Genomic DNA, 25,189 nt, shown 5'->3' on the forward strand with positions numbered 1-25,189 from the left:
TCATTACACAAACAATAATATGTATTTGTTGAAATGAGAATAAAGGCGATGATTCTTCTACATCAGGAAGAGGACTTCAACAGGACCTCTCCCAACTCATCACTCCTTAACAGTCACTTGTATAATGTCACCCAGATAAAACACTCTTCCCCTAAATAATATATATTCCTCTTAACACAACTGAGCGCATTGTAAGTTCACACATAAAACATGCAGTGGGTGGCCCTCTTAATGCATTTGCCCCAAGATAAATCATGATATAGAACCTCTAAATATATATGCATCATATCACTATAAAGCCGGACTTCCCATAAGTATAGAGCAGCTATTGACTTAAAGTGGGCGTGGTATCACCAGTGATGGTTGTCATAGTGATGGCTGAAGCCAAGAGCGTTACAGTTATGCAAAGCACGCATGGTCAGTGTGGCGCCTAATGATGACACAATAAGTGCGTGCCTCATCTGCTGCAGACATGGCGGGGCTCGGAGACTGCGAGTTCCTTGTACGGAGGGCGCGGGAGCTGGTACAGGAGGACACGTGTGCAGCCCGGGCATGGCTCATCACCGCTCGCACCCTGTACCCGCAGGACTTTAATATCCAGGTGTGCACCGGGTGTAGAACCACAAATACCAGCGAGGCTTGTAAACGGACTACACTGCATTGTAACAGCAGAACCAGTATAATACCTGTCGTTAGCGAAGCCCTAGTGAATGTCACACCAGGGAGCAGGGTTACCCACCCTGTGCAGCAGGGGAGGGCGCTGCAACCCTCCGTGCCGGTCTCCTTCTGCTATACATCGTATGTACTATGCTGCTGCAGCACATTAACCACCAGAGATCCTGCTGCAGTCTGCCTGCAGAGAAAAATAAAGTCAGTTGACAAATCCTCACCCCTCCAATCCCCTGCTATTCCAGTACTATTTGCCCAATGTCCTGCTGGTTTTGCTTCCTTGTGCTTTGCAACACCAAGAGAGTGACCTACTTCACTCTGGGACTGGTCGAGCAGGTGGTCTGGATATTCAGGGCCCATTCTGCCTGATATATGTAGCCGCTACTGGATAGTGCGTCCTGATGATTCCTCCGGTGTTATGGAAACATTGGAAATTGCAGCTCTCCGCTATCTCCAGTCACCTCTTACAGAGAGAATGTGAGCGCAGCAGAGAGTCGTGTGCTGCAAAGTCTGTCTCCCATACAGTTTGTGTCAGGATGCATGCCTCACCTACCACTCCACCCAGTAGTGAGAACACCCATTTTTGTGATTGATAGGGGTCTACCAAATATAGTTAGCAGTCTGATCCGTGGGGGTCCCCTGCACCCTAATTGATGAAGTAGCATGTCAATCCTACATCCTCTTTTTGTGTCTGTACGAGAGTCTCATTCGTTCTCTATGAAAGAACCAACATATTCCTGTACTCTCAGAAGTAGTAAAAACACATCTAGTTGCAGTATATATTTATCTACTGCATGTTTGTTTACTTTGTAAGTTACATAGCCCAATAATGATATAGGAAAAATATGCAAAGAGAAAACCATGTCTCTTACATATCAAGCCCCCTTACAATCAAGCATGACTTTCAGACTTACAGCCTAATAACATGATGCGGGATTAACACCAAACTAGTGTATCTATTCCAGACTGAACTGTTTCGTTACTGCACACAGCACTGTTTCAATGTGGTTGCGTCTCTTCAGTACAGCGTAGGGAACTGGTTTGGTCGAGTGAGAGGGAGAACTTTTACTTCCCATCAATAATGACATACACAGGTCACATAAGAGGCAGAAATACCTAACTTGTTGTTTCATAGTTGTGTACAAGACATATTTCATGGTACATTTGCAGTTATTTCTAAGCCATGTTCTCTTATGGGCCACACAGGGAGCATATCTATTACATCTCTGATTTTTTTGGGAATTGTTATGGTACCACTTGTAAAGCCTATTCCAGATGTCACAGTCATGAAAAACTCACTACTCCATGTTTTTTTTTCCCCTCCTTAGTATGAAATGTACAACATTGAAAGAAAGGCAGAACGAACCACTTCAGCTGGAAGACTTTTGTATGACATGTAAGTCTTTATCATTGATGGTGACAAAGCTTATACTGAATCTGGATATATGTAGGTTTTAATGAGGTTGATCATTGATATGACACCGAACTGATACTTTTAATAGCTATGGACTGCTTTCCTTTTTCTGGCAACCAGACTATAAATGATCTATCCTCAGGATAGGATTTTATTAAGTGTTTTTTGGGATACAATATGAATGGTGTCTGTAATTTAGTGGCTGTACTTGCCCAATGCAGGTGTCGATCCCGTTAAAGCTAATGGGAGTAGTACCTGCTTCTGCATCCTGGACTGATTCTCTCTCCTTCCAGCTCTGTCCATAGTACAAAACATTGGCAGGGGTGTCGCATTTTGCACCTGAACACATCACCTATTAATGGCTTACACTATGGAAGCTACGAAAATAATAATTTTTTTGAAATGCACTTTAGTGATTAGTATCCGTTCTTGGGACAGCTTTTTCTCATTGGTAGAATCCTCAGCACTGAGTATTAATCTAATCCCAAGAAGAAAAAAGCTAAAGCTTTTAAAGGTTACTTAAAAATGAATATTCTTTAAAATCTTAAAGGGGGTTTCCAGTCATAACAAGAAATCCCCTATATGCTGCATTGTTATACCCCAAATGAATATTTCAGCAAGGCTTTTACATCCGGTTATAGCATAAACACAAATGTGTTGCAAGCTACGACTAAGCACTACCACCCCTTTTAAGTGAACGGTTTTCTAAAGGTTTGGACAAAATACACACAAGTAATGCAGACAATAAATACTTTTGCAAACCCAAAATACCTTTTTTTTTTTGTGAAACTTAGAGAGAAAAAAAATATGGTGCGGACACAATAATATATCTGGGCCAATCAAACATCAACAGTGAAAACAACAGTATGTGCAGTTTGCCTGTGGAGTGTGCAGAGTGCGCCAGATTCATGAATAGTGGTACACTTTGTTCATGCTGCAGAATTGTCGTGCACGGTCTGAGTAAGCAGTAACTTACTGCACATTTTTTTTCTGTCTTGTCAGACACGGTGCAGTTTGCATGTTGCAGAGTGTGCTTGAAAGCAACCAGGAAAGTTTTAAAAAGTATAGCAGTGGATTTTTGTTATTTAACAAGCTTTGTGTTGAGTGTTTTAATTGCTACAGGAACCAGGTTAAAAATATGAAAACTTTTAAGCCACACCTTTTGTATTTTTAAGGTTTGTGAACTTTTCAGACCAACCTGTGGTTTGGAGGGAAATAAGTGTGATTACAGCTGCACTTCGGAATGATTTACAGGATAAGCAAACACAGTTTCTTAGAGGTAAGGAGACATTAGTAACATGGTGTCCCAAATAGAACATGTATGTATTATCACAGGCCTGGATACAGTATTGCTAAGAGTAAAATATAAGACTTTGTTATACCACAATTTAGAGCAGGGTCTGCGCAGCCAAGATGGGGTGTGACCATACGAAAAAATAAATTGTCTAGCAGGAATACCACTGCATAGGTCAAAAATGAGGTTAATTGGATATTTCTGCTTTGTGTTGATATATCCTTAATCCTATAAAGGTTCTTCCAGACGCTGAACTTGCTGCCTTCTTACTTTTTTTTTTTTTTTTTTTTTTAACAAAGAACCAGGTTGTAAAACGTTTCATCCTGCCTCTGAATTTAAATGAGAGCTTTGCCCCAAAAATCACATCTAAGTATCATTTGATAGATGCATTTCTGCCCTCTAGTATGTTTCATGGAATTAAGAATATATTACAGATGGCTGGAAGTGTCACCCCTGGAACCTCCAGTAATTATCAGGTGGAGGGGGGCAAAAAAATCTTAGAAATTACTTCTGTGGGGCTGTGTAAGATAACTGTTCAGCAGCCCTTTAGTGAACAGGGCATGCATGATGGTGCTCCATTCACGTTTAAGTTTGTATTTTTTTTTTGTCCAAAACAAGGTTTTGCTGTAGGAATTTATATACCAGTACCATATAGCATGCATTTTTTTTAAATATACCAGTCCATTACAATCGTTACATTTGTGTTTCAGGCTTGTTTGAGGCTCTTCCTGGGCGTGTACAGTGTGAGATGTTGCTGAAAGCTACAGAACAATGTTTTAATACATTGGAGCGGGCTGAGATGCTGCTTCTGTTGTTGAGACGGTTTCCTGAAACTGTAGTACAGCATGGGGTAAGGAAATTTGTATTTAACCATTTGCACGTTTATGTAATGTAATTATATGATTATGAGATGATGATGGCTGGATAGATCATAACAACTATGTATACATACTAAGACCTATTACACTGGTTAATTTTTATGATCTCTCTGTAAGATGTAAATCTTAACACGTCATACATAGACTCCAATGCTGTTGTACATCATCTCTGCCATCCCATAATTGAACAGTTGGATGAAACCTCCTCCTGTCTGATAATATACTTGCTGGCCATTTTAGTAGATGGCATATTAGGATATATTGGTCCTCTTCACACTTTACTTAGTATAGTTTTAGGTCCTATTTACGTACAAAATAATGCTCAACCTTTCTATTACATAGTACGTATTATAACTATATACTCTGTCTGTGCCACTCTGAAGTTGGGAGTTGCGCAAACAGCATAGAACAGTTGTGTTTGGCTGTTTACGCAACTTGTGTGTGAACACCCCTTGTAAAGGGGGAAAAAAAAAATCACTAATTTTTTTTCTTTTGGCAGGTTAGCTTGGGTGAGACACTGTTGGAAGCTGAAAGTCTGGAAGACCAGGAATCCCCTGTAAACTGTTTTAGAAAACTGTTTGGTAAGCTTAAAATGTAATTAATATATCAAATAAAGATAAACATATGTCCTACTGGTAAACAATTCAGTACTTCAATACACTTTGGGCCACATTTATCACTTTTGTCCGCTTAAGTGTAGTAGTTGCGCCTAAATTCTGGTGCACTGTTTTGCCAGAATTATCACAAGCTACAACCATCTGTGATAAGTATATTTTCTGCCTCTTATTAATCACTTTACTTTAACACAGTTTAGGCGCAATTTTGGCGCAGTTTAGGCGCAATGTTAGATTCGGGCACTTACATGTGATCCTGCTACAAGCTCCTCTCTGCTTCTCCCACATCCCAGAATGAAGATAACACTCACATCAGCACCCAGGTGTGTGACACCCAGCACCCAGTGACCTCCTCAGCAGGGGCTTCTCCTGGAGGGGATCCCCCAGTGCTGGTCTCCTGCTGCACCCCTGTAATCCTGCACAGTATCCCCCTCAGACACACTGGTGATTCTGTGCAGAATTACATGGGGGACACTTGTATGTAGTATCTGCAAGCTTCTGCAAACTTGTGCAAAGTTCTCTTCTCTCTTGCTGTGAGCTCAGCGTTTTGCAGAATATTTTGTAAATAGAATTTGATGAACTGTAAATAGAGTCTGCAGCTCCTGTCTGTAATGTATCTCATGTATCTATTATCTGTCCTAGTGTGTGGCTGAGCTTTGCTGCTAGAAATGAGCTCTTCTGCAAAGGGGCTCAGTGCTTTCTTCTCAGATAACGCCACCTTCGGGCTGGAGTGTTTTTGCGCCCGTTTTTGCGCCTAAATGAAAACGTTGCAAGTGATGAATATCATTAGGCGCAGCAAAACATCTGGATTGGTAAGATAGATGAGGGAAAGCTGCTTATTTTTGCTTTGCTGCGCGGTTAGTTTGGCGTTTAATTGCAAAAATGGCACAAAAACGGTGCGCCTGAATGAAAAGGCGCAAAAACAACAGAAAAAACGAGTGATAAATGTGGCCCTTTGTATTTGTACTTCAGTACAATTCAGGGGAGTTTACCTGTGGCCTAAATCAGGGAAGTCAGCACACACAAGGCCTTGAAAAGCACAGCGATGTGTATATGAGCCCATAGAAATATATGGGATTGTGTTCTGGGGCCCTTACACTGGAAATACACTACACACCCCTGTATTAGGCTACATTCACACGACCGTATGATTTCTCCAGTCCCGTATTTACGGGCCGTATATACGTGACGTTTTTCATCCGTATGCAGCACGTATGTAACCCGTATGTAACCCGTATTTTATACGTCCCCATAGACTACTAGGGCATACGGAACTGAAATACGGGAGAAAATAGGACATGCTCTATATTTTTATACGGCACGGTACGGAACGGATTTAACAACGGCAATATAAATGGTCAGACGTATTGTCCATTGAAATGAATGTGGCCGTATGTAATCCGTAAAAAAACGGTACGGTACGGTACGGATACGGCCGTTTTCATACGTCCGTGTGAATGTAGCCTTAGTCTTAAAAGCCCTAAAAATTGTTAAGTGTTAAGCATTTAGAACAGGTTAATATGCAGCAGAGCACTGTCAATGTGCTTTGCACCACATTTTCTGTTTTCTTGGTTTGACTTCTCGGATGTATTACTTTTCTGCAAGCATTTCATGCTGGAGGTCAACTGTATTGATCCTCTACTGAATTACTAAGAGGGTCTAGAAAAATGTTTAAACCTCTAGGTTTAGTGGTTCATATTATTAATCTTATACAATACACAATATACAATATGTATCTTGCATTTTTAACTTTTTTGTGTAATTTTCTTTTTGTTATTTAGTGTGTGACGTTCTACCCCTTATTATTAACAATCTGGATGTCCGCTTACCCTCAAGCCTGTTATACAAATACTTGAACAAAGCTGCTGAATTTTACATTAATTATGTGACCCGATCGCCTCAAATAGATGCCCAGCATCAAGGTATGGAGGACACATGTCTGAACTGACAGGAAATGGGGTTTCTTTTTGTGTGTGTGTTGTTCACATGAAGATGATTTATGGCTATATGTCTATGATCTATGGCGAATGGAAAATTGCCCTGACTTGTTTCCACTGACTTGTTTCCCATTATAGTGAATGGCTAAATAATAGCAGAGATTATAGTCTTCAGATATATATCTCCATTTCACGTTTGTGTATTTAGATGTTTGCTTTATAGCATGTATATGGTTAATAGGTTTGATGTTAAGTTCCTTCATGCCCAGGTACACAAGATACATCTGATTTACTATCACCCACGAAAAGAAGCTCCCAGAAATACATTATTGAAGGTCTGACAGAAAAATCATCACAAATATTAGATCCTTGGGATCGACTTTTTAAAATCCTGTCTGTGGTTGGCATGCGATGCGAGTGGCAGATGGACAAGGGAACCAGGTTAGAATGTATACTGAATTCTGTCTTCTCAATATTCTAAGAATACATAATATAAAAAATACTATGCTTGTCTAGAAAACATAGGACCTCTATAGTCTTATAAGTCAAATCTTTAAATACATTCTTTTTTTTTTCTCCTATAACTGAAGTCTATTTACCAATGGGGCATTTTATTTTTTGTGAAATAATGTGTGCATTGTTCTATTTAGGAACTTTAATGACCTTTTCCATCGTGTCAAAGAACTCTGTCGTTACATCAACAACTTTGACAATGAAGCTCATATAAAGTATAAGAATCAGGTTGTCTATTCTGCTACGCTTTTATTTTTCAAAAGCGTCTTCCAGTACATCAGCGCAATACAGCCTTCTCTTTTCCAAGGTGTGTACTTTATGTAGGCTATGCTTCTTGTTAATTAGGGTTGGGTGTTTTTTTAATGAAATTTAGGCACTTATTGCATGATCTAAGGGCTGGAGGTTTTTTAGCAAGGATTTCTCAAACATGTCATTGTGGACACTGCAATCTTATCTATAGCTGCTGCCATTAGAAGGCGGACAGTAAGCCAAAAGGTGTTACCGCCTACTTCTTTGCCACACACCTCCTGTAGGCAGTCAACAAATCCGTTTAAGCTTGGTGTCTGTAAGAGGAGGACCTCTCATCCTTCTGTTCCCATCCACCAATACACTTCCTCTGTGTACTCTGATAACAGCTTGAGAGTCGCTGTAATGGAGACCCTGTTGGTTAGCTGCAGTTACCAAAAAAAAGGGATGAAGTTGAGTATAAAGGGAGCTAGGTATACCACTTTACACGATTATCTTCTAACCAAGGGGACCCTTTCTCTTGGCACCACTGACCCCCCTCCGTAAGGAGTTGTAGAGCTGTGGTGGAGGTAATTTGTGTTCCTATACTGGACTGTCAAGAGACATTCCCAAACAATATCATGGAGCCCTCGCTCTTCTTTCTTCAATATTGGACAATCACCTGGTCAGGATTCAACTGGACAATGTAATGACAGTTGTCTACTTGAATCAGCGGGGAGGGACTGGCAGATTGCTAGTGATAACAAAATAGACATGTCTGCAGTGATCCAGTAGAAGTTGCTTCATCTGGAAGTATTTTTGGCGATATTTTCAACTGGGGCAACTCAAATATAGAGCCAGATTCACCATCCTGGTTTTTTTTTCTAGACTTCATTCTCCCTCCTATCTTTTCACCAAACCTCCTACTTTTTTCTGTCTTTCATTTTTTTTCTCCAGTCAGGATTTGATCCTGGTCTCATTTCAGCTCCCATATGCTATATGAACACATTGGAGTTGGCCTCAAAGGAAAAATTGCTGAACTATTCTTTTTCACAGTATTCCGGCCTGTCAAGCTCATCTGGGCACTTTACTCAAGCATCAATGGAATTTTGGCCTGAAAGATAACCAGTACTTGATAAATTTGTTTAGTGCTAAGGCCTATTGTGCCAATAGACAGACTCTTCCCCTCTGAGTGACTAGAATGGTGGGCGCCACTTGGAGAGTTTCTAATTGGGTTTCCATTCTTTCCTAGGAACTGCTTTTTTGCTCTGTTCCACAATGACATGAGTGAGAAAATAGTATTTTTGTGATCCTGATTGTTTTTTGACATCCTTTTAGGAGGTAAACACTTTTTGGCCCAGTGTTCACTTTCTAATTTACGAGAAGCTATTTTAATAAATTAACAAGGTTTGTTTTTTTTAAAGGACCAAACACACCGAACCAGGTTCCCATAGTCCTCCTGGAGGACACCTCAAGTGTTTTCAGTGAAGTTGAGATAAATTCTGGCAAGCATATTCACAAAAGGAGGAAACTTACAGACAGTAGGGAGAAAACAATGGTAATTTAAAATTTTCACTTTAAATTGTTATACACTGAAATGGATTTAAAAGGTTTTTTTTTTCCTCTGCATTCTTTAGAGTTCAGATGATGAAGACCTGTCTGGGAAAGGTCGAAGTCGGCATGTTATTGTTAGTAAAAATGATCTTGCTAACCCTAATGAAGTCCTAGAAAGCTTTAAAATGGCAAGAGAGTGCTGGGATCTTCTGCATTCATCAGAAGCCCTTGACAAAGGTAAAACAGAAACTAACAACAAATGTCCGTAGGAAAGTAAATTGTTTTTGTGGGTTTAGTCGTTCTATTCTCACTACTATATCACACTGTGTAGCCCCAGTTGCCCTGTGTTTAATTTAAGGCCCTCTCATTTTTTAAATGGTCTTGCACTAGTTTTTACAATGCAAAGCGGCAATGTTGGAGAGCTATTTATCCATGCTTTTATGTCTATCTGCAGCAGGACTGTAAAAAATGACACCACCCACAGCTCCTACACCAAAGTATGAAAAAGTTAATATCTAAAGACAAGAGGTTTTAATTTTTGTAAATGTACGAAAACATTAAAAAAACCTATAAATAATTGGTATCCCCATAATCGTATCGGCCCAAAGAATAAAGATGTCATTTGTGGCGCACAGTGTTTTTTTTCACTGCATTTGGAATTTTTTTTTCCCAGTACACCGCATGGAATAATACCGTCACTATGAAGTGCAATTTGTTACGCAGAAAATAAGTTATAGATTTTTGATTGAGGGGAGTGAAAAATGGAAATGAAAAAACAAAAAAGGGTCAGGTTAAATACCCGATTAAAACAATCCTCTCTTACAAAATAAAGCTATTACTTTACTGTTTCTCTGTGTTTGATATTTTGCAAATCATAACTGCTGTGTACTTTGTCCTGAATGTTAGAGTTCTCCAGAATTTGTTTACCGTGGAAGACTGACACTTGGTTGTGGCTAAGGATATTCCTCACAGATATGGTTATTTATCAGGTGTGTATCTTTATTATAGGGACACTTAAATTCTAAAACTATACTTGAATGAAGGAGTATTTAACCCATAAAGGACGCATCTACTGTATTTCATAGCCTTCAGGACGCTGACACTATTTTTTGCTATTTTTGGTGGTGTCCACTTAGGCTGCCTAAAATACATTAAATTAATTTTTCTGTGGACTATGACTAAAACCCCAACATTTTACAATTTGTTATTTTTTATGGAGCTCACCATGCAGGTAAAATAATGGATTGCATTTGTAGACTGGACTGAAAATAGCATGGTATTTAAAGTTTATTTAATTTGATAACAAAACTGTTTTAATGGGAAACGGAGAGTTTGGAGTTTCATTTTTATTTTCTATTTCTTTCTCTGTCATGTAATTTTATGGGATTTTCATTCCATACACTACACGACACTGTTACTGTATTACAGTGTGGATTTACCACCTGGGACTTCTGTGAAGTGAATATGCAGACAATACATTGCATGTGTGGGGTGCCCTTACCCTGCTATTGTCAGAACTTCCACAGACATGAATAGTAAAAGCATACCTGCATGGCAAACTCTTTTTCAGTAGCCACAGATGTATCTTGATACATCTTTAAATGTGCAAGATGGGAAAACCCGATAATGTTTTATTTATATTGTTGCTTTTTGGCATTCTGGAAATCCATTTGATATGTACTTTCCTTCCCAAAGGGACAACACAAAAAGGCAGTCAACAGTCTTCATCTCATGGCAGCCTTGCAAGGGCCACATTCACCAACACAAATAATGAATCAAGGAAACTTAGAGCCACACAGATCTCTCATCCAACTTGCGGCTTGCCACTTCGCCCTTGGAGAATATAAGGTTGGGTAATAAAATAATTTATATGTATTTTATAATGCTGTTTGTGTAATGGAGGTGTTCACCTAGTTTGTGGATATTTATATTAGCAAAATTATAAAAAAGTATTTAATCCCCTTAATGACAAGTTTCTACTATATACTGAAATTCAGTTGTAGTATGTGGTGGATTCACTGATCATCTGTTAAAATGTTCCTCCGGCCACATCAATTTCCCATGATGACACAGGGTGCGACAATCACACAACGCCAGGATTTAAGTGCCTTCGTTGGCTTTTCGGTTGCCACTGCTGGGTATTTGCTGCATAACATTCGGTTGTATGAAGATGGTTGAACCGATGGTGCCTCTTCATACATAATTAACCCCTTCCCGACACACGCCGTACTAGTACTAGCCGGATCCCAGTGCATGGACAGGGCCTGCGGGCCGAGCCCTTTCCATAGCATAGCATATTGCAGCAAAGGCTTACCGGTAACATCCGCAATCGGTGCTAGCACCGATCGCGGGTGTTTTCACAATGCTGCCGGCGGCTTTAAAAAGGGCGCCACCATCTTGCTGCGGATCGTCGCTCCCCGATGACGTCACGGGGAGCGGCGATCCGTCGCCATGGTAGCCTCGGGTGTTCCGAATACCCAAGGCTACTTCGTTTTAACCCATGCATTACAATGTGCTAATTGCACATTGTAATGAATGGGGAGTAAAATCCACATATACTGCCATGATGTAGTATGGCAGTATATGATAGGATGAATCAGACTACCTAATAAAAAAAACCTAAAAATTCAAATCACCCCCCTTTCCCTAGAACTGGGATTTTTTTTGTCATTTTGAAAAATATAAAAAAATTGATAAAAAGTGATCAAAGGTCGCACAGTCCCAAAAATTATAGCAATGAAAACGCCATCAAAATTTGCAAAAAATGACACTACCCACAGCAAAATAAAAGATGGCAAAATAAAAAAAAAAAAATTTGTACAGGAGGTTTTAATTTTTGTAAATGTATGAAAACATTATAAAACCTATACAAAGTTGGTATCCCCATGATCGTACTAACCCAAAGAATAAAGTAGACATGTCATTTGCAGAGTGAAAGCTGTAAAATCCAAGCCCACAAGAAAACGTTGCAAATGTGGTTTTTCACCAATTTTTTTCCCGCTTCCCAGTACACGCAATGGAATATTAAATAATGTCACTATGAAGTGCAATTTGTTACGCAGAAAATAAGCCATCACGCAGCTCTTTATGTGGAAAAATAAAAAAAGTTATAGATTTTTTAAGTTGGTGAGTGAAAAATGTAAGTGAAAAAACTAAAAAAGGCCAAGTTGTTAAGGGGTTAAAGATGGCTATAACGCATCTCCTGTAAGAATGAAACCCTAAAATCGGCAAAGTTGAACAACATCCATGTTAATTGGTCAAAAAGTGGATCCATCTGTGTATTCATGGCTCAAATGGAAACTGATACTAATTAAACAGAGCTTTATAACATAGGTTGTTATTAGTGATGAGCGGACCCGATTAAAATTTGTGTTTGGCCAAATCCAAATTTTAAAATCCTGTTTAGGTGTTTACTGCAGGGACGGAGGAAGTTGAAGTGAACATGGACCTGAATCCACAAAGTTCGATCTGAAAATTAACTTAGAGGTTCAGGTCCTCTCGACACTAGTTGTTACACGTTCCTCACAATTCAGAGTAAAAGGGAAAAAAAATCATTTTTTTTATTTCCTTGTTTATTAGTGAACTGAAAACCACAAAATATGCTTGTACTTGGATTCCAGAAACATTATATTCCATGTTATACTTTTGATTGGTAAAAGTAATCTTTTTTTTCTCTTCTCTTAGCTTACATGTGAGAAGGTCCTGGAGCTAATGAATTTTATTGTACCCCCATCACAAGAAGTTTCCAAGACAAAAGATGAGCAGTCTAAAGTTAAGCCTAAATTTAGGAAAGGTATTCATACATAGATTTACTATGCAACATGGAGCTCTAGGAGCTGCTTACTAAAGACCCAAGTTATAGTTTAAACTTTAAGAGGTGCTCCCATTTCTGCAAATTAATGTTACTGTTTTTTTGATGAAAATTTATACAGTTTAACAATATACTTTCTGTATCAATTTCTTCCATGTTTACTTCCAGTGGATAGAAATTTGACCATGGTCACACAGGTGCGCGGCTCGTTATATCAGAGCTGTTGTATCCCTCCTAAACACACACACATGCACACACAGGTTGCAGGGGGCGTGGCCACCAGCACCAGGAAGCACATCATTATACAGCCTCACATCATTATACAGGTTGTCAGTCATGCACTGGGGTGTGGCTGTGCCTCCCACTCATGAATAAGCTGGACAGCTTGAATATGCTAATGATTCATGGACATTTCACAGGTCATTTGCATACAACTTTAGGACCTCATTGCTTAGGTTTACAGGCATGTAGAGGGACAAAGAAGGGATAGAAGCAATGCTCTCTAATGGCAGTTTATGAAAATATATTTAGTTTAGGGGGGTTATTTTGCATGACGGGTTCTCTTTAATTAGAGCCGCGTGGTATAACGAGCCATGACCTGTGGGAAATATACAATTTTGCAATATACTTTATATCTTTTTATAAAGTATATAATAACTTTAATTTGTCGTAATGGGAACCCCCCGTTTAAAGTAATTCTGACAAGTATAGTGTTGCCAGAGGCATATTGGTGTATAATCATCTATGCCATTTTACAGAATTTAATTTTACTACACTAAAACATAGCCTTTTCATTTTGTCTTGGTTTGGAAGTGCAATCCTATGTCCTAGGTGTAACTTGACAAAAAAATTAAATTTTATATTTATTTTTCCTTTTAAAGGGGGTTGTCCATCTGAAATGTATTTTCACATGCAGAGTTCTAAATAACAAAATGCACTTACTGAGCTCTTTGCTTTGACAATCCCCCCTTGTTTTTCTTTAAAAGAAAAGAATTTTCATTAATCTAGTTTTCCTATTTGTATTTTAGGCAATGACCTTAAGCTGTTGCCATGCACTAGTAAATATGTAATGCCTTACTGTCTTCAGCTGTTATTGGCAAGTATAAAGGTAAGTATGTTAAATATATAGGATTGTTGGAACCTAAAAGTTAAAGCGAACCTGTCGCCTTAAATCTAATCTGTTTTCAGTCAGGAACTGATCAGATAGGTTGTGTCAGTGTAAACTTGTCATTTTATTAATTCATACCTTTCTGTGCTCTATTCATATGGGTGGCCTTGTCTGTGGTTGACTGCTATTTCTGCATGCACAGTCATTAACGAAGGGCTTTCAGTCACTGATAGGATTGCACTTATAACTAGAGGGAGCAGAAGGAGCAAAGATAAAAAATTTGAGGTTTCACTCAATCTTCTCAGATTGTTTAAGATGCTTGCATAATAGTCTTTTGATTCTTTGATTCTTTTTCATTCATGTGTGAATGTATATAGCAATATGATGGCTGATGTTTACTTTTTCCCTCCTTAGCTCAGAGCCTTCTCTGATAATAGAGATGACATGGCTCTTGGTCATCTTATTGTGTTACTGCAGCATGACTGGCCCAAAGGAGAGAATCTGTTTTTAAAAGCTATAGGAAAGATTTGCCAGCAGGGAACCTTCCAGTATGAAAACTTTTTCAACTACATAACAAGTATGTTTATATAACTTTCTACTTTTATTCACTATTACACTTATTTATAAAGGAATTACTACTAAAGGCGGTCCCCAACTTAAAGGGATTCTCCCACGAACTAAAGTTAAGCCCTATCCACGGGATATTGGAGCAGAACGGTCATGCGCGATCTGTGGGGGATCTCAGCATTGAGACCCCCTCTGATCAGCAAGTTAGGTCCTATCCTGTTTATAGGGCCTAACTTTAGTTCTTGGGAAAATCCCTTTAAGAACACCCGACTTATGGACGACCCCTAGTTACAAACGGACCTCTGGATGTTGGTAATTTGGTGTACTTTAGACTTGGGCTACAATTATCAGCCAAGTCCAATTAATATTTATTGTTAATCCTGGTTCTTATGATAACCCAAAAGTTTTTATATCCAATTGTCAGAAAGACCAAAAAAAATTTTGAATGATTTGATAGACAGTAAATCCATAAACATCAAAATATTTGTGCCTGGTAACAAAAAAGAAAAACAGGAAATCCTTATATTGCTTAATTCATTTGCTGTTAATTGGTCATATTACCTTCATAAAATGGCATTGGTAATGATGAGAGTTCAATACACTTCAAAATGTTTTAAATTAATATTCAAAACTATAGGAATTTAGGTTCTATGTGATGGACCCTTATTCAGCCGGATCGACTATAAAACTATTATACAGCTCATCTGGTTGAATACAAGCCTTGCCACATTAATTAAAAATTCAGTTGTGTCTCCAAGTGCTAAAAGAAAACATATTTCTAGAAATGAGTGAAAATAATTTGCTTTAGCCAAAATCATATTAAATCAAAGCATAAAGGTAACTAGTTACCTTATATACTCGAGTATAAGCCGAGTTTTTCTTTTTTTATCAATTCTGTTTTTTATTAAAATGTTTAAATAAGCCGAGTTTTTCACCACAATTTTTGTGCTGAAAATTCCCCACTTGGCTTATACTCGGGTATACAAAAAAAAAAACTTGCTACTCACCATTCCGACGGCTTGGGCAGCTCTGCTCCATTTTCACCCAGCAGGTCCGCGATAGCTCCATGGCTGCGCCTCTTCTGTTTTCATGCTGGCTGCAGGTCCGCTGCTGACATCACAGAGAGCTTTGGCCAGGCTGTGTGCACTGAGCTGTAGCAGACCTGGTGCTGTCGCATGTGAAGCTATAGGGTGGGCAGGCTACATACATTCAGGGGCTGGCAGGCTACATACATTCAGGGGCTGGCAGGCTACATACATTCAGGGGCTGGCAGGCTACATACATTCAGGGGCTGGCAGGCTACATACATTCAGGGGCTGGCAGGCTACATACATTCAGGGGCTGGCAGGCTACATACATTCAGGGGCTGGCAGGCTACATACATTCAGGGGCTGGCAGGCTACATACATTCAGGGGCTGGCAGGCTACATACATTCAGGGGCTGGCAGGCTACATACATTCAGGGGCTGGCAGGCTACATACATTCAGGGGCTGCCAGGCCCAAGTATGTAGCCTGCCGGCCCTTTAGAGGGGCTGCTGGCTGGCTATATACTAGAGGGGCTGCTGGCTGGCTATATACTAGAGGGGCTGCTGGCTGCCTATACACTAGAGGGGCTGCTGGCTGCCTATACACTAGAGGGGCTGCTGGCTGGCTATACACTAGAGGGGCTGCTGGCTGGCTATACACTAGAGGGGCTGCTGGCTGGCTATACACTAGAGGGGCTGCTGGCTGGCTATACACTAGAGGGGCTGCTGGCTGCCTATACACTAGAGGGGCTGCTGGCTGCCTATACACTAGAGGGGCTGCTGGCTGCCTATACACTAGAGGGGCTGCTGGCTGCCTATACACTAGAGGGGCTGCTGGCTGCCTATACACTAGAGGGGCTGCTGGCTGCCTATACACTAGAGGGGCTGCTGGCTGGCTATACACTAGAGGGGCTGCTGGCTGGCTATACACTAGAGGGGCTGCTGGCTGGCTATACACTAGAGGGGCTGCTGGCTGGCTATACACTAGAGGGGCTGCTGGCTGGCTATACACTAGAGGGGCTGCTGGCTGGCTATACACTAGAGGGGCTGCTGGCTGGCTATACACTAGAGGGGCTGCTGGCTGGCTATACACTAGAGGGGCTGCTGGCTGGCTATACACTAGAGGGGCTGCTGGCTGGCTATACACTAGAGGGGCTGCTGGCTGGCTATACACTAGAGGGGCTGCTGGCTGGCTATACACTAGAGGGGCTGCTGGCTGGCTATACACTAGAGGGGCTGCTGGCTGGCTATACACTAGAGGGGCTGCTGGCTGGCTATACACTAGAGGGGCTGCTGGCTGGCTATACACTAGAGGGGCTGGCAGGCTACATACATTCAGGGGCTGCCAGGCCCAAGTATGTAGCCTGCCGGCCCTTTAGAGGGGCTGCTGGCTGGCTATATACTAGAGGGGCTGCTGGCTGGCTATATACTAGAGGGGCTGCTGGCTGGCTATACACTAGAGGGGCTGCTGGCTGGCTATACACTAGAGGGGCTGCTGGCTGGCTATACACTAGAGGGGCTGCTGGCTGGCTATACACTAGAGGGGCTGCTGGCTGGCTATACACTAGAGGGGCTGCTGGCTGGCTATACACTAGAGGGGCTGCTGGCTGGCTATACACTAGAGGGGCTGCTGGCTGGCTATACACTAGAGGGGCTGCTGGCTGGCTATACACTAGGGGGGCTGCTGGCTGGCTATATACTAGACTTCTATTTTGGCCCCATTCCCTGGCAGCATGGAAGGGTTTACAGACCTTTCCGTGATGCAGAAAGCATGTGATCAGTCACATACTTCTGACAACATTTTTGGTCCTGCAAAGACTCTGCGCTCTCAGAGATCAGGTGAAATGACTTGGTCAAATATTCACTTGATCTCCAAGACTGTGACTAGGAGGATCTGGCATAGAAGGATCCTCCTGACCTTCGGACTACAAGAAGCAGGCACTTTTTATCGATTGTTTTTTCTTGCTAAAAATGTGTCTTGCATTATGAACTTGTGTGTAGTCCATAATATAGGAAGATCTGGTGTCTAAAGTCTCTCTCTTAAATCTCTCTTAAGTATACAAAGAATTTCAACGAAGACTTGGTCACCAAAAAAAAAGTTAAAGAATAACAGATTGAAAACCATAAAGAAGCACACTGTCATTTTTTAATTTTTTTTTTTTCCACTGAAGCCATTTTGGCTTATGGACACATGCAGATTCTTTCCACTGATAAGGTGTCAATTTAAGACCTGTTCAGCTTATTTCCATTGATCCAATGTTGGCGGTGAACAAAAAATGAAGTGTGAAAAATCCCATTGAAGAGAATTGATCAGTGATAAGTGAAAGCTCACTGAAGCCAGGAAGAGAAAACGAATCTGTATGTGTCCATTGGCCAAAATCACACCACATTACACCTCTTGGTATTGATGTTTGTGTAGTAGTACAGAACTATTTTTCACCCCATATAACATCCCTTTGGCCATGTACTTTCTTATCCCTTTAAATGTAATGGATGCATGTCTTTTTTCAGCTGTACTTACTATGTGCTCCTTTTGTCTCTAGATATTGACATGCTCGAAGAGTTTGCTTATTTACGGACCCAAGAAGGGGGTAAGATTCACTTAGAACTGATCCCCAACCAAGGAGTGCTGCTCAAGTGAGTTATTACTATCTACCTTTTGTTTCACACATGGCTATACATGATATGGTAGCTAGACAGAACTTTTCCTAGTCTAATATATCAAACATATACTATTTTGATGTTTCACTTAGTAAATACTGTAAGTTAACATTAGGGCCATTCAATAGCCTAGGAATTGAATTAGACTCACACATATTTATTAAATTAAAAAGTACCAGCAAAAGTGTGCAAAACATTAAAACTTAACATTTACTTATATCATTAAATATAGGTACATTGCCTGAAATATAGACAATTAGTTGCATCACCAGTTGGGGTGACATTTTGTGTTTCAACTAAACCTCCCAACTGATCCGAAAGAGAAATAAGAACGATCTTACCCAGTCTGTAGCCTGTTCTTAACAGCAGGAGTCACCATGGAGACTTTCCCTGGAAGCATGGCACCAGGGATGTCGCTAGTCCCAATAAGTAAAAATTGCAGCCCTTACAAGGGAAGTCCCAAAGTATAACCCTACAGAACTGCCTTATTAGTCCCTAATAAAGATGTATACGCACTGACGCGTTACGTCAATTAAGACTCCTCAGAGGGCATTGCAGGCGTTTCTTCTGTCTGACTGTTGCCTATGGGGCTGTCACGTGTGAGCTGCACAGCGCAAAGTCGCACTCAGTGAAGCGACTAGGGCCACTCCTGAAGGCCTGTGTGATTTCCTTCTTTAAAGGGAGCCTGTCAGGGCTATTTGGGTGCCTATATTGTTCATAGCAATTTATGGATTGGTGGTTTTATGTCCCAAAGTGCCCTATATGGTCTCTGTATGGGACTGCATTAAAAAAATTATCTAAACAGTGGCTTGATGAAGCTTGAAGATATATTGTAAGCCCCAGTGTGGCTTGTTATATACTATAGCCTTTTTTTTTTTTTTTTTTAAATAAAATAAAGCTATGAGCCACCCACATGAGGGGAATTTTGAATCACAAAATCATTGGTCACTATAGACCTCTGGATGGTGTAGTGTCTCAAATCATCCTGACAAGTAGTTTTGAAAGTGCTCAGTGTAATGATACCTTATTGTATAGAGTCCTCTACACTTGGTGCTGCTGATCAATCTTTTTTTTTTTTTTTTTTTTTTTAATTTTCGAATACCTTTGCAGTTATATTAATTTCTGAAACAAAAAATGTAGCAGTTGAAAAAAGTAGACTTTATAATATATTTCATTACAGCTTCTCTTTGCCCTTTTTCTTCTTTCTCATGTAGTGAGCAGTGTCTCTAAAATCCTTCAGAGCTCAGTCCAGATAAGGAAGCTACTGATTATCTCTTTCCATTTCTAGAGGATTTCTCAATTGGTATTTCAGCTCTGTAAGGGGATTAGATTGTCCAGAGAATGTCTGTAAACAGTTAATACATTAAACATTGTATCAGGCTTCTGTATCTTTAGCTGTCAGTGGAGAATGGAAAGACAAAGCTGATTTACACAAATTATGTGTTCTTTTCCTTATGACTTTCTTCCTAATTTAAGCAGTCATGAGAAAAAGTACACAGGAACATGTACATTACAAAGCTAACTATTATCTGCACTATCTATTTATAAAATCTTGTCAAATTTAGCTACAAATTTATAACTCTTTTAAATTCTTAAACTCTTAAAAAATCAAATCTTGTGTAGTGCAGTAATTTTCAATACTATTCAATGCAGCCACTTGTACCCTGTGATTCTGTATAGACCTGTTTAAGCTACTTGTGAAGGGTTGAAGATTTAGGACTGTTCTGAACATTCTGGTTCTTATGGCTACCATATCTGCTGTTAGTCTTGAATGTTTTTCCCTGTAGTATTTTGCAGCTGAGTATAAGCTATTACTGTTTGCTGTTTTTGAAGGAGCTCTAGCACTACCCTGGGGTTGCTGCAGCAGGAATTCATGCCTGTCCTACAGGCCAGCATAGCAACCAGTGACAGGTACTAAGTTCACAAAGCCTGCTCATGATGTGCTGTGTCCGTCAACATTTTTCACAGCCCCATAGTTTTTGATGTTTGATGTGCAATAGTTTGCCAACATGTATTTTTTTTTTTAGTGTTTTTTTTTTTTAGTTTTTCATTTGAGTGTAAAGTTTTGACATTCAGCATTTCTTCTCATGAGTGACTGGTGGTTGTTGTTAGCTAGACAATTCTTCATCATACAAGTGATACAAGTTGCCCATTTTACTCTGTAAAACATGATGTTCTTTTATTTTGTTTTTATATTTTGGGGCAGATTGTATCTTATGGTTTTGATAGTTAGGGTGGTGGTTTACTGTGATGAGCTTTCAACTATAAGGCGCGTTCACACATTGTGTTTGTAATTGTTAAGACTCTAGTTGCATCAAAGTTGTTTATTCAATTTTATTGCATTAGGGAAACCAGCCTTTGGCTACCTGCACATGGACGAGGCAAAAACTGTCTAACGGATGATGGTGTCCATTTTTCGCACCTGTTTTTCAGGGATCCTAATAAACTATTGTCTATTGAGAAGATTTATCAAAACTGTCTTGAGAACAAAACTGTTATAGTAGTTCATGAAAACCAAGAGCTCAGCTTTCATTTTATAAACTGCTGTGGAAAATGAAAACTGATCTCTGATTGGTTGCCATGAGCAAGTAGAGTTTTGCTCTTGGAAAAACTGATAAATGAGGCCCTGGTGATCCATGAAAAACTGTTATGACTAGAACATGCTCGAATTTTAGCCCCTTATCGATGTGTGACGTATTAGTGTCATAAGTCGGCTGCGGGGGTATGGAGAGGGCTCACAGGCTGAACCCTCTTGATACAAGGTTGGGTTTGCTGCACATTGCACCCGTCACCGCCATCAAAGCTGCTAGCAGCGTTAAAAAGACAGCAGGGCATGGATGTCTCCATATTGGCTTAGATCGTCGCTCGCCTTGACATAATTGGGGAGTTGTGATCTGTTACCATGACAGCCTCAGTCATACAAAGACCAGACTGGGATGGATAGACTGATGGGGAACAGGAGAGACCTTGTAGCTCACTATTCTGTACAGGAGACATCTGTATCCACAGTCTTGAACACCAAAAGCTCTGCTTCATACACAGAAAACTCTGTCACATGACCTCCTCCTCTGGGAGCAGCAGCGTCTCTCTTCCTATGAAACCGTAGAGTTTGTTTATACTACAGACTCCAGGTTGGCAGAGGAAGCGGCTCCTGCATCACTGAGATAATCTGAGGGGTAAAGCAAAGAAACTACTACGTATAGGTAACAAAGATAATAGGCAAAGTTGTTTTACATCTCAAGAGCTATTGATTTGTAGAAAACAAAAAAACTTTAGTCTCCCCCCCCCCCCTTTAACCACTTCACGCTCCGTGGCGGATATATCCGCCACAGAGCTGTGAAGGGTGCATGAAGAGGGCTCACGGACTGAGCCCTCTTCATACAGAGATGGGCTTTGCTGTTAACCTGTTGTTTGCCGCAGGCAAAGTTGTTGGCGGCACTTACAACGTGGCAGCGCCGCCATCTTACCCTCGATCGTCGCTCCCCGAACGTCATTTGGGGGTGGTGATCCGTTGCCATGGTAGCCACGGGTCTTCGTGATGTGGCTCATTGTAATGAATCATGTGCAGAAATGCCATATACTGTGATACAGTTGTATTGCAGTATAAGCTAGGAACTATCTGAGCATCTAGGGTTAATGTACCCTAGATGGTCTAAGAAATTGTGAAAAAAAGAAAAAAAAAAGTTTAAAAATGTAAAAAATTGATAAAATATTAAAAGTTCAAATCACCCCCCTTTCCCTAGAACTGATATAAAATATAATAAATAGTAAAAATCACAAACACATCAGGTAATGCAGCATCCCAAAAAGCCCGATCTATCAAAATATAAAACCGGTTATTGCCGGCGGTGACCTCCGAGACAGGAAATGGCGCCCAAATGTCCGAAACATGACTTTTACACCTTTTTACATGACATAAAAAATGTAATTAAAAAATTATCAAAATATCGCACAGTCCTCAAAATGGTAGCAATGAAACCGTCGGCTCATTTTGCAAAAAATTACACCTCCCCAAGCTCTGTACACCAAAGTATGAAAAAGTTCTTCACCTCAGAAAATGGCAAAAAAAATTTTTTTCTTTTTTGTACACATTCATTTAATTTTTGAAAATGTATTAAAACGCAATAAAACCTGTATAAATTTGGTATCACCGCGATCGTGCCGAATCAAAGTATAAAGTAGAGGTGTTATTTGGAGCGAAGAGTGAAAGTCATAAAATCTGAGCCCACAAGCATGTGACACATACGTTTTTTTTTTTTTTTCCACATTTGGAAATTTTTTACAGCTTCCCACTACATGGAAGGAAATAATAAATAACATCACGGGAAAGTAACATTTGTTACGCACAAAATAAGCCATGACACAGCTTTGTACACGGAAAAATGAAAAAGTTATGGATTTTTGAAGATGGAGAGCGAGAAATGAGCAAAAATACCCTGTGTCCTTAAGGGGTTAAAGAGTAATTCAAATCGCCCCCCTTTCTTTAGAACCAATTAAAAAAAGGGATATTATAAACATTCTATGTTGATAGATCAAACATTTTGGGACGCAGCGATACCTAACATAATGGATATTGTCAGTGTTTAACCCCGTAATGGAAAATGCAACTTGCAACACATAAAGAATTTAGTAAAAAGTGATCAAAAAGCTGTAGAATCCTCAAAATGGTAGCAATGAAAACGTCATCTCATCTCGCAAAATGTGACACCACAAACAGCTTCGTACACTATAGTATGAGAAAGTTATTAGCGCCAGTAGATGGTGAAATTACATTTTTTTGTAAATGTAAACTAAGTGATTGGACCAACCCAAAGAATAAAGGAGACACGTCATTTGGGGAGCACAGTAAAAGCCATAGAAACCAAGCCCACAAGAAAATGGCGCAAATGGAACAGAAAACAATCCCTAATACAGCTCTGTACATGGAAAAATTTAAAAGGTTTTAGATTTTTGAAGGTGGGGAGTGAAAAATGGGCCTGGGCATTAAGGGGTCAAGAGAACGGTTGCACGGTCTGGGCACTGATTCAATAAAACATATTGCATTTAGTGCAGTTGAGTGCTCTGTTCAGTTCTAAAAGCCGATGGTACACTGATGATTTTTTCATTGTGTGCATCTGCCCTCAGGCCATTGGTTTCTTGATAACATTCATAACTTCCAACCCCTCCCCCCCCCCCCCAAAAAAAAAAAAAACAACTACTAAATAAAGCTTGTGTATTCGGTGCAGTTTGGGACTTTTTTAAAACATACAATGAAACAGATATATAATATTTCACCTGTAAAATGAAAAACTGCGTTAAAACGCATGTGTACATCTGAAAACTTGGATCTATTTGATGCAACCTGTGTATTTGGCCGCATAAAACATTTGCACACAAGTTTTCTGTATTGGTCCCTTCAAAGTAGGTCATTGCACGGTAAGTTTTTTTAAAATTTGGTGCAAATAGCCTTTGGGAATGTACTGACCTTGGTACTCGTTTATTATGGCTTATAAAAAACTTGTGACGTAAGAAGACTAGGGATGGTAGAGAAACATTACAGGGAAGCTGTCAGCAGAAATTAACCTAATAAACCCCCTTCCAGTTTGCAGTAAAGCATCTTGAGTCCAGGTCTTCTCTCCCCCCTTTGTGGATGGCCAGTACAATGTTTATAGACGCAGGAACATCAGTTACAGCGGAGGGGCTTTCTGTAATTTGGGGAGCTTGACTTCATTGCTGAGCTCCCCCCAATGACTTTATACAACCAATTTACATCTTAACTCAGAGTTGATTTTCTGGATGATGCTCCCGAACAGGGTCTGGAAAAAACATGATCTTGAAGGTGTCTGGCAACATATACTGGTAATCGTTTATTAGGTCATTTTCTATCGACAGGTTCCCTTCATCACATTGTAGTGTTGTACTCCAAAATACTTGGAAATGTGATAAATTAGTACAGAAGTGTGGAAGAGAGCACAAGTCTGTGCATTATTAATCTTTTGTTATTGAGGGTAATAAACATTCTAACTTCTGTATTGAGTGATAAGGAGGAGACTCTGGTGAAGATCAGACCTTGACATAAAATGATGATCCAAAAGTCTTGATTCGCTATTTCTAAAGGTGTTTTATAAAGACCTGTGATAAACATTGAGGGCATATCGATAATAAATAATCAATATCTGCCAGATGAAGGGGTCTGGCTCCTATGTTGACTTGAATGAAGGGGTAGTTGTGTTTTATCTAGAGCTTCTGCTATTTCCTAAACATTGGCCCTCCCAATGCAGGTCACCGATTGTAGGCAGTGGTATGGTAAATATCCTGAATAAGTTATTGATGGCATAAGGTTTTCATTTACTATTGCTAATAGTGTACACATATTCATAGTTACTTCTTTTTTTAAATAAATCTGTTTTTGTGTTAGACATCATACAGTGACCCGTGGTATTACGAAAGGAGTTAAAGAAGATTTTCGTCTGGCTATGGAGCGACAGGTTTCCCGTTGTACAGAAAACCTATTGGTCGTCTTGCATCACTTCTGTATTAATGAAAAGATTTTGCTATTGCAGTGCTTGGCATAAGGTGAACCTCTGGCCCGTGTTCATACTAGATTTGCCTGGTAATGTAAACAGTTAAGTTCCCTTTGTGCATTTCATTTGGTTTAATTTTTGTAAATAAACATACTTTCTCTGACATTCTGAGCGTGAATTTTTATGTTATATACCAGCTCAGTGGCTTCTATATACCTTTATTGTGGAAAGATGGGTTCCACTTTAAATATCAGCCATTTTGTCTTCCACATGCACACCTTGTGCAATGGTCACATTTTCCAAACTTCTCACTGCATCATAGTGATCTTCTGAATGGCCAGATGGTTATTTTACTGATCCAACAATATGTAACACAAGAATGGCAGGTAATTTACTCCTTCCATCCAAGTAACCA

The 25,189-nt window shown here is 39.9% G+C and overlaps 1 protein-coding gene across 2 annotated transcripts; it reads left to right on the forward strand.

Moving 5' to 3' along the window:
- The first annotated feature begins 411 nt into the window (after nt 1–411).
- INTS10 (integrator complex subunit 10) lies at nt 412–24,939 on the forward strand. 2 transcript variants are annotated; one of them, XM_072114298.1, is made up of 18 exons: nt 412–601; nt 1,998–2,065; nt 3,259–3,362; nt 4,088–4,227; nt 4,755–4,836; nt 6,651–6,791; nt 7,076–7,247; nt 7,457–7,626; nt 8,969–9,102; nt 9,182–9,335; nt 10,005–10,087; nt 10,794–10,946; nt 12,783–12,891; nt 13,938–14,017; nt 14,432–14,594; nt 18,154–18,247; nt 20,105–20,182; nt 24,669–24,939. In XM_072114298.1, exons 1-18 carry the CDS (start codon nt 473–475, stop codon nt 24,823–24,825), a joined length of 2,211 nt encoding a protein of 736 aa, XP_071970399.1. In that variant the 5' UTR covers nt 412–472; the 3' UTR covers nt 24,826–24,939. The 2 variants fall into 2 exon arrangements, with proteins under 2 accessions (XP_071970399.1, XP_071970404.1); XM_072114303.1 differs by lacking the exon at nt 20,105–20,182.
- The last annotated feature ends 250 nt before the right edge of the window (nt 24,940–25,189 follow it).

Source organism: Engystomops pustulosus, chromosome 1 (assembly GCF_040894005.1).
Source record: "Engystomops pustulosus chromosome 1, aEngPut4.maternal, whole genome shotgun sequence".
NCBI classification, from domain to species: Eukaryota; Metazoa; Chordata; class Amphibia; order Anura; family Leptodactylidae; genus Engystomops; species Engystomops pustulosus.

What these genes read in the sequence shown, in the direction of transcription:
- INTS10 (XM_072114298.1), top strand. Translation starts at nt 473, where the DNA reads ATGGCGGGGCTCGGAGACTGCGAGTTCCTTGTACGGAGGGCGCGGGAG. An exon ending in ATCAGAAGCCCTTGACAAAG is followed by an intron (nt 9,336 to 10,004) that starts GTAAAACAGAAA and finishes CCTGAATGTTAG; the next exon opens with AGTTCTCCAGAATTTGTTTA. An exon ending in CAGATATGGTTATTTATCAG is followed by an intron (nt 10,088 to 10,793) that starts GTGTGTATCTTT and finishes TCCTTCCCAAAG; the next exon opens with GGACAACACAAAAAGGCAGT.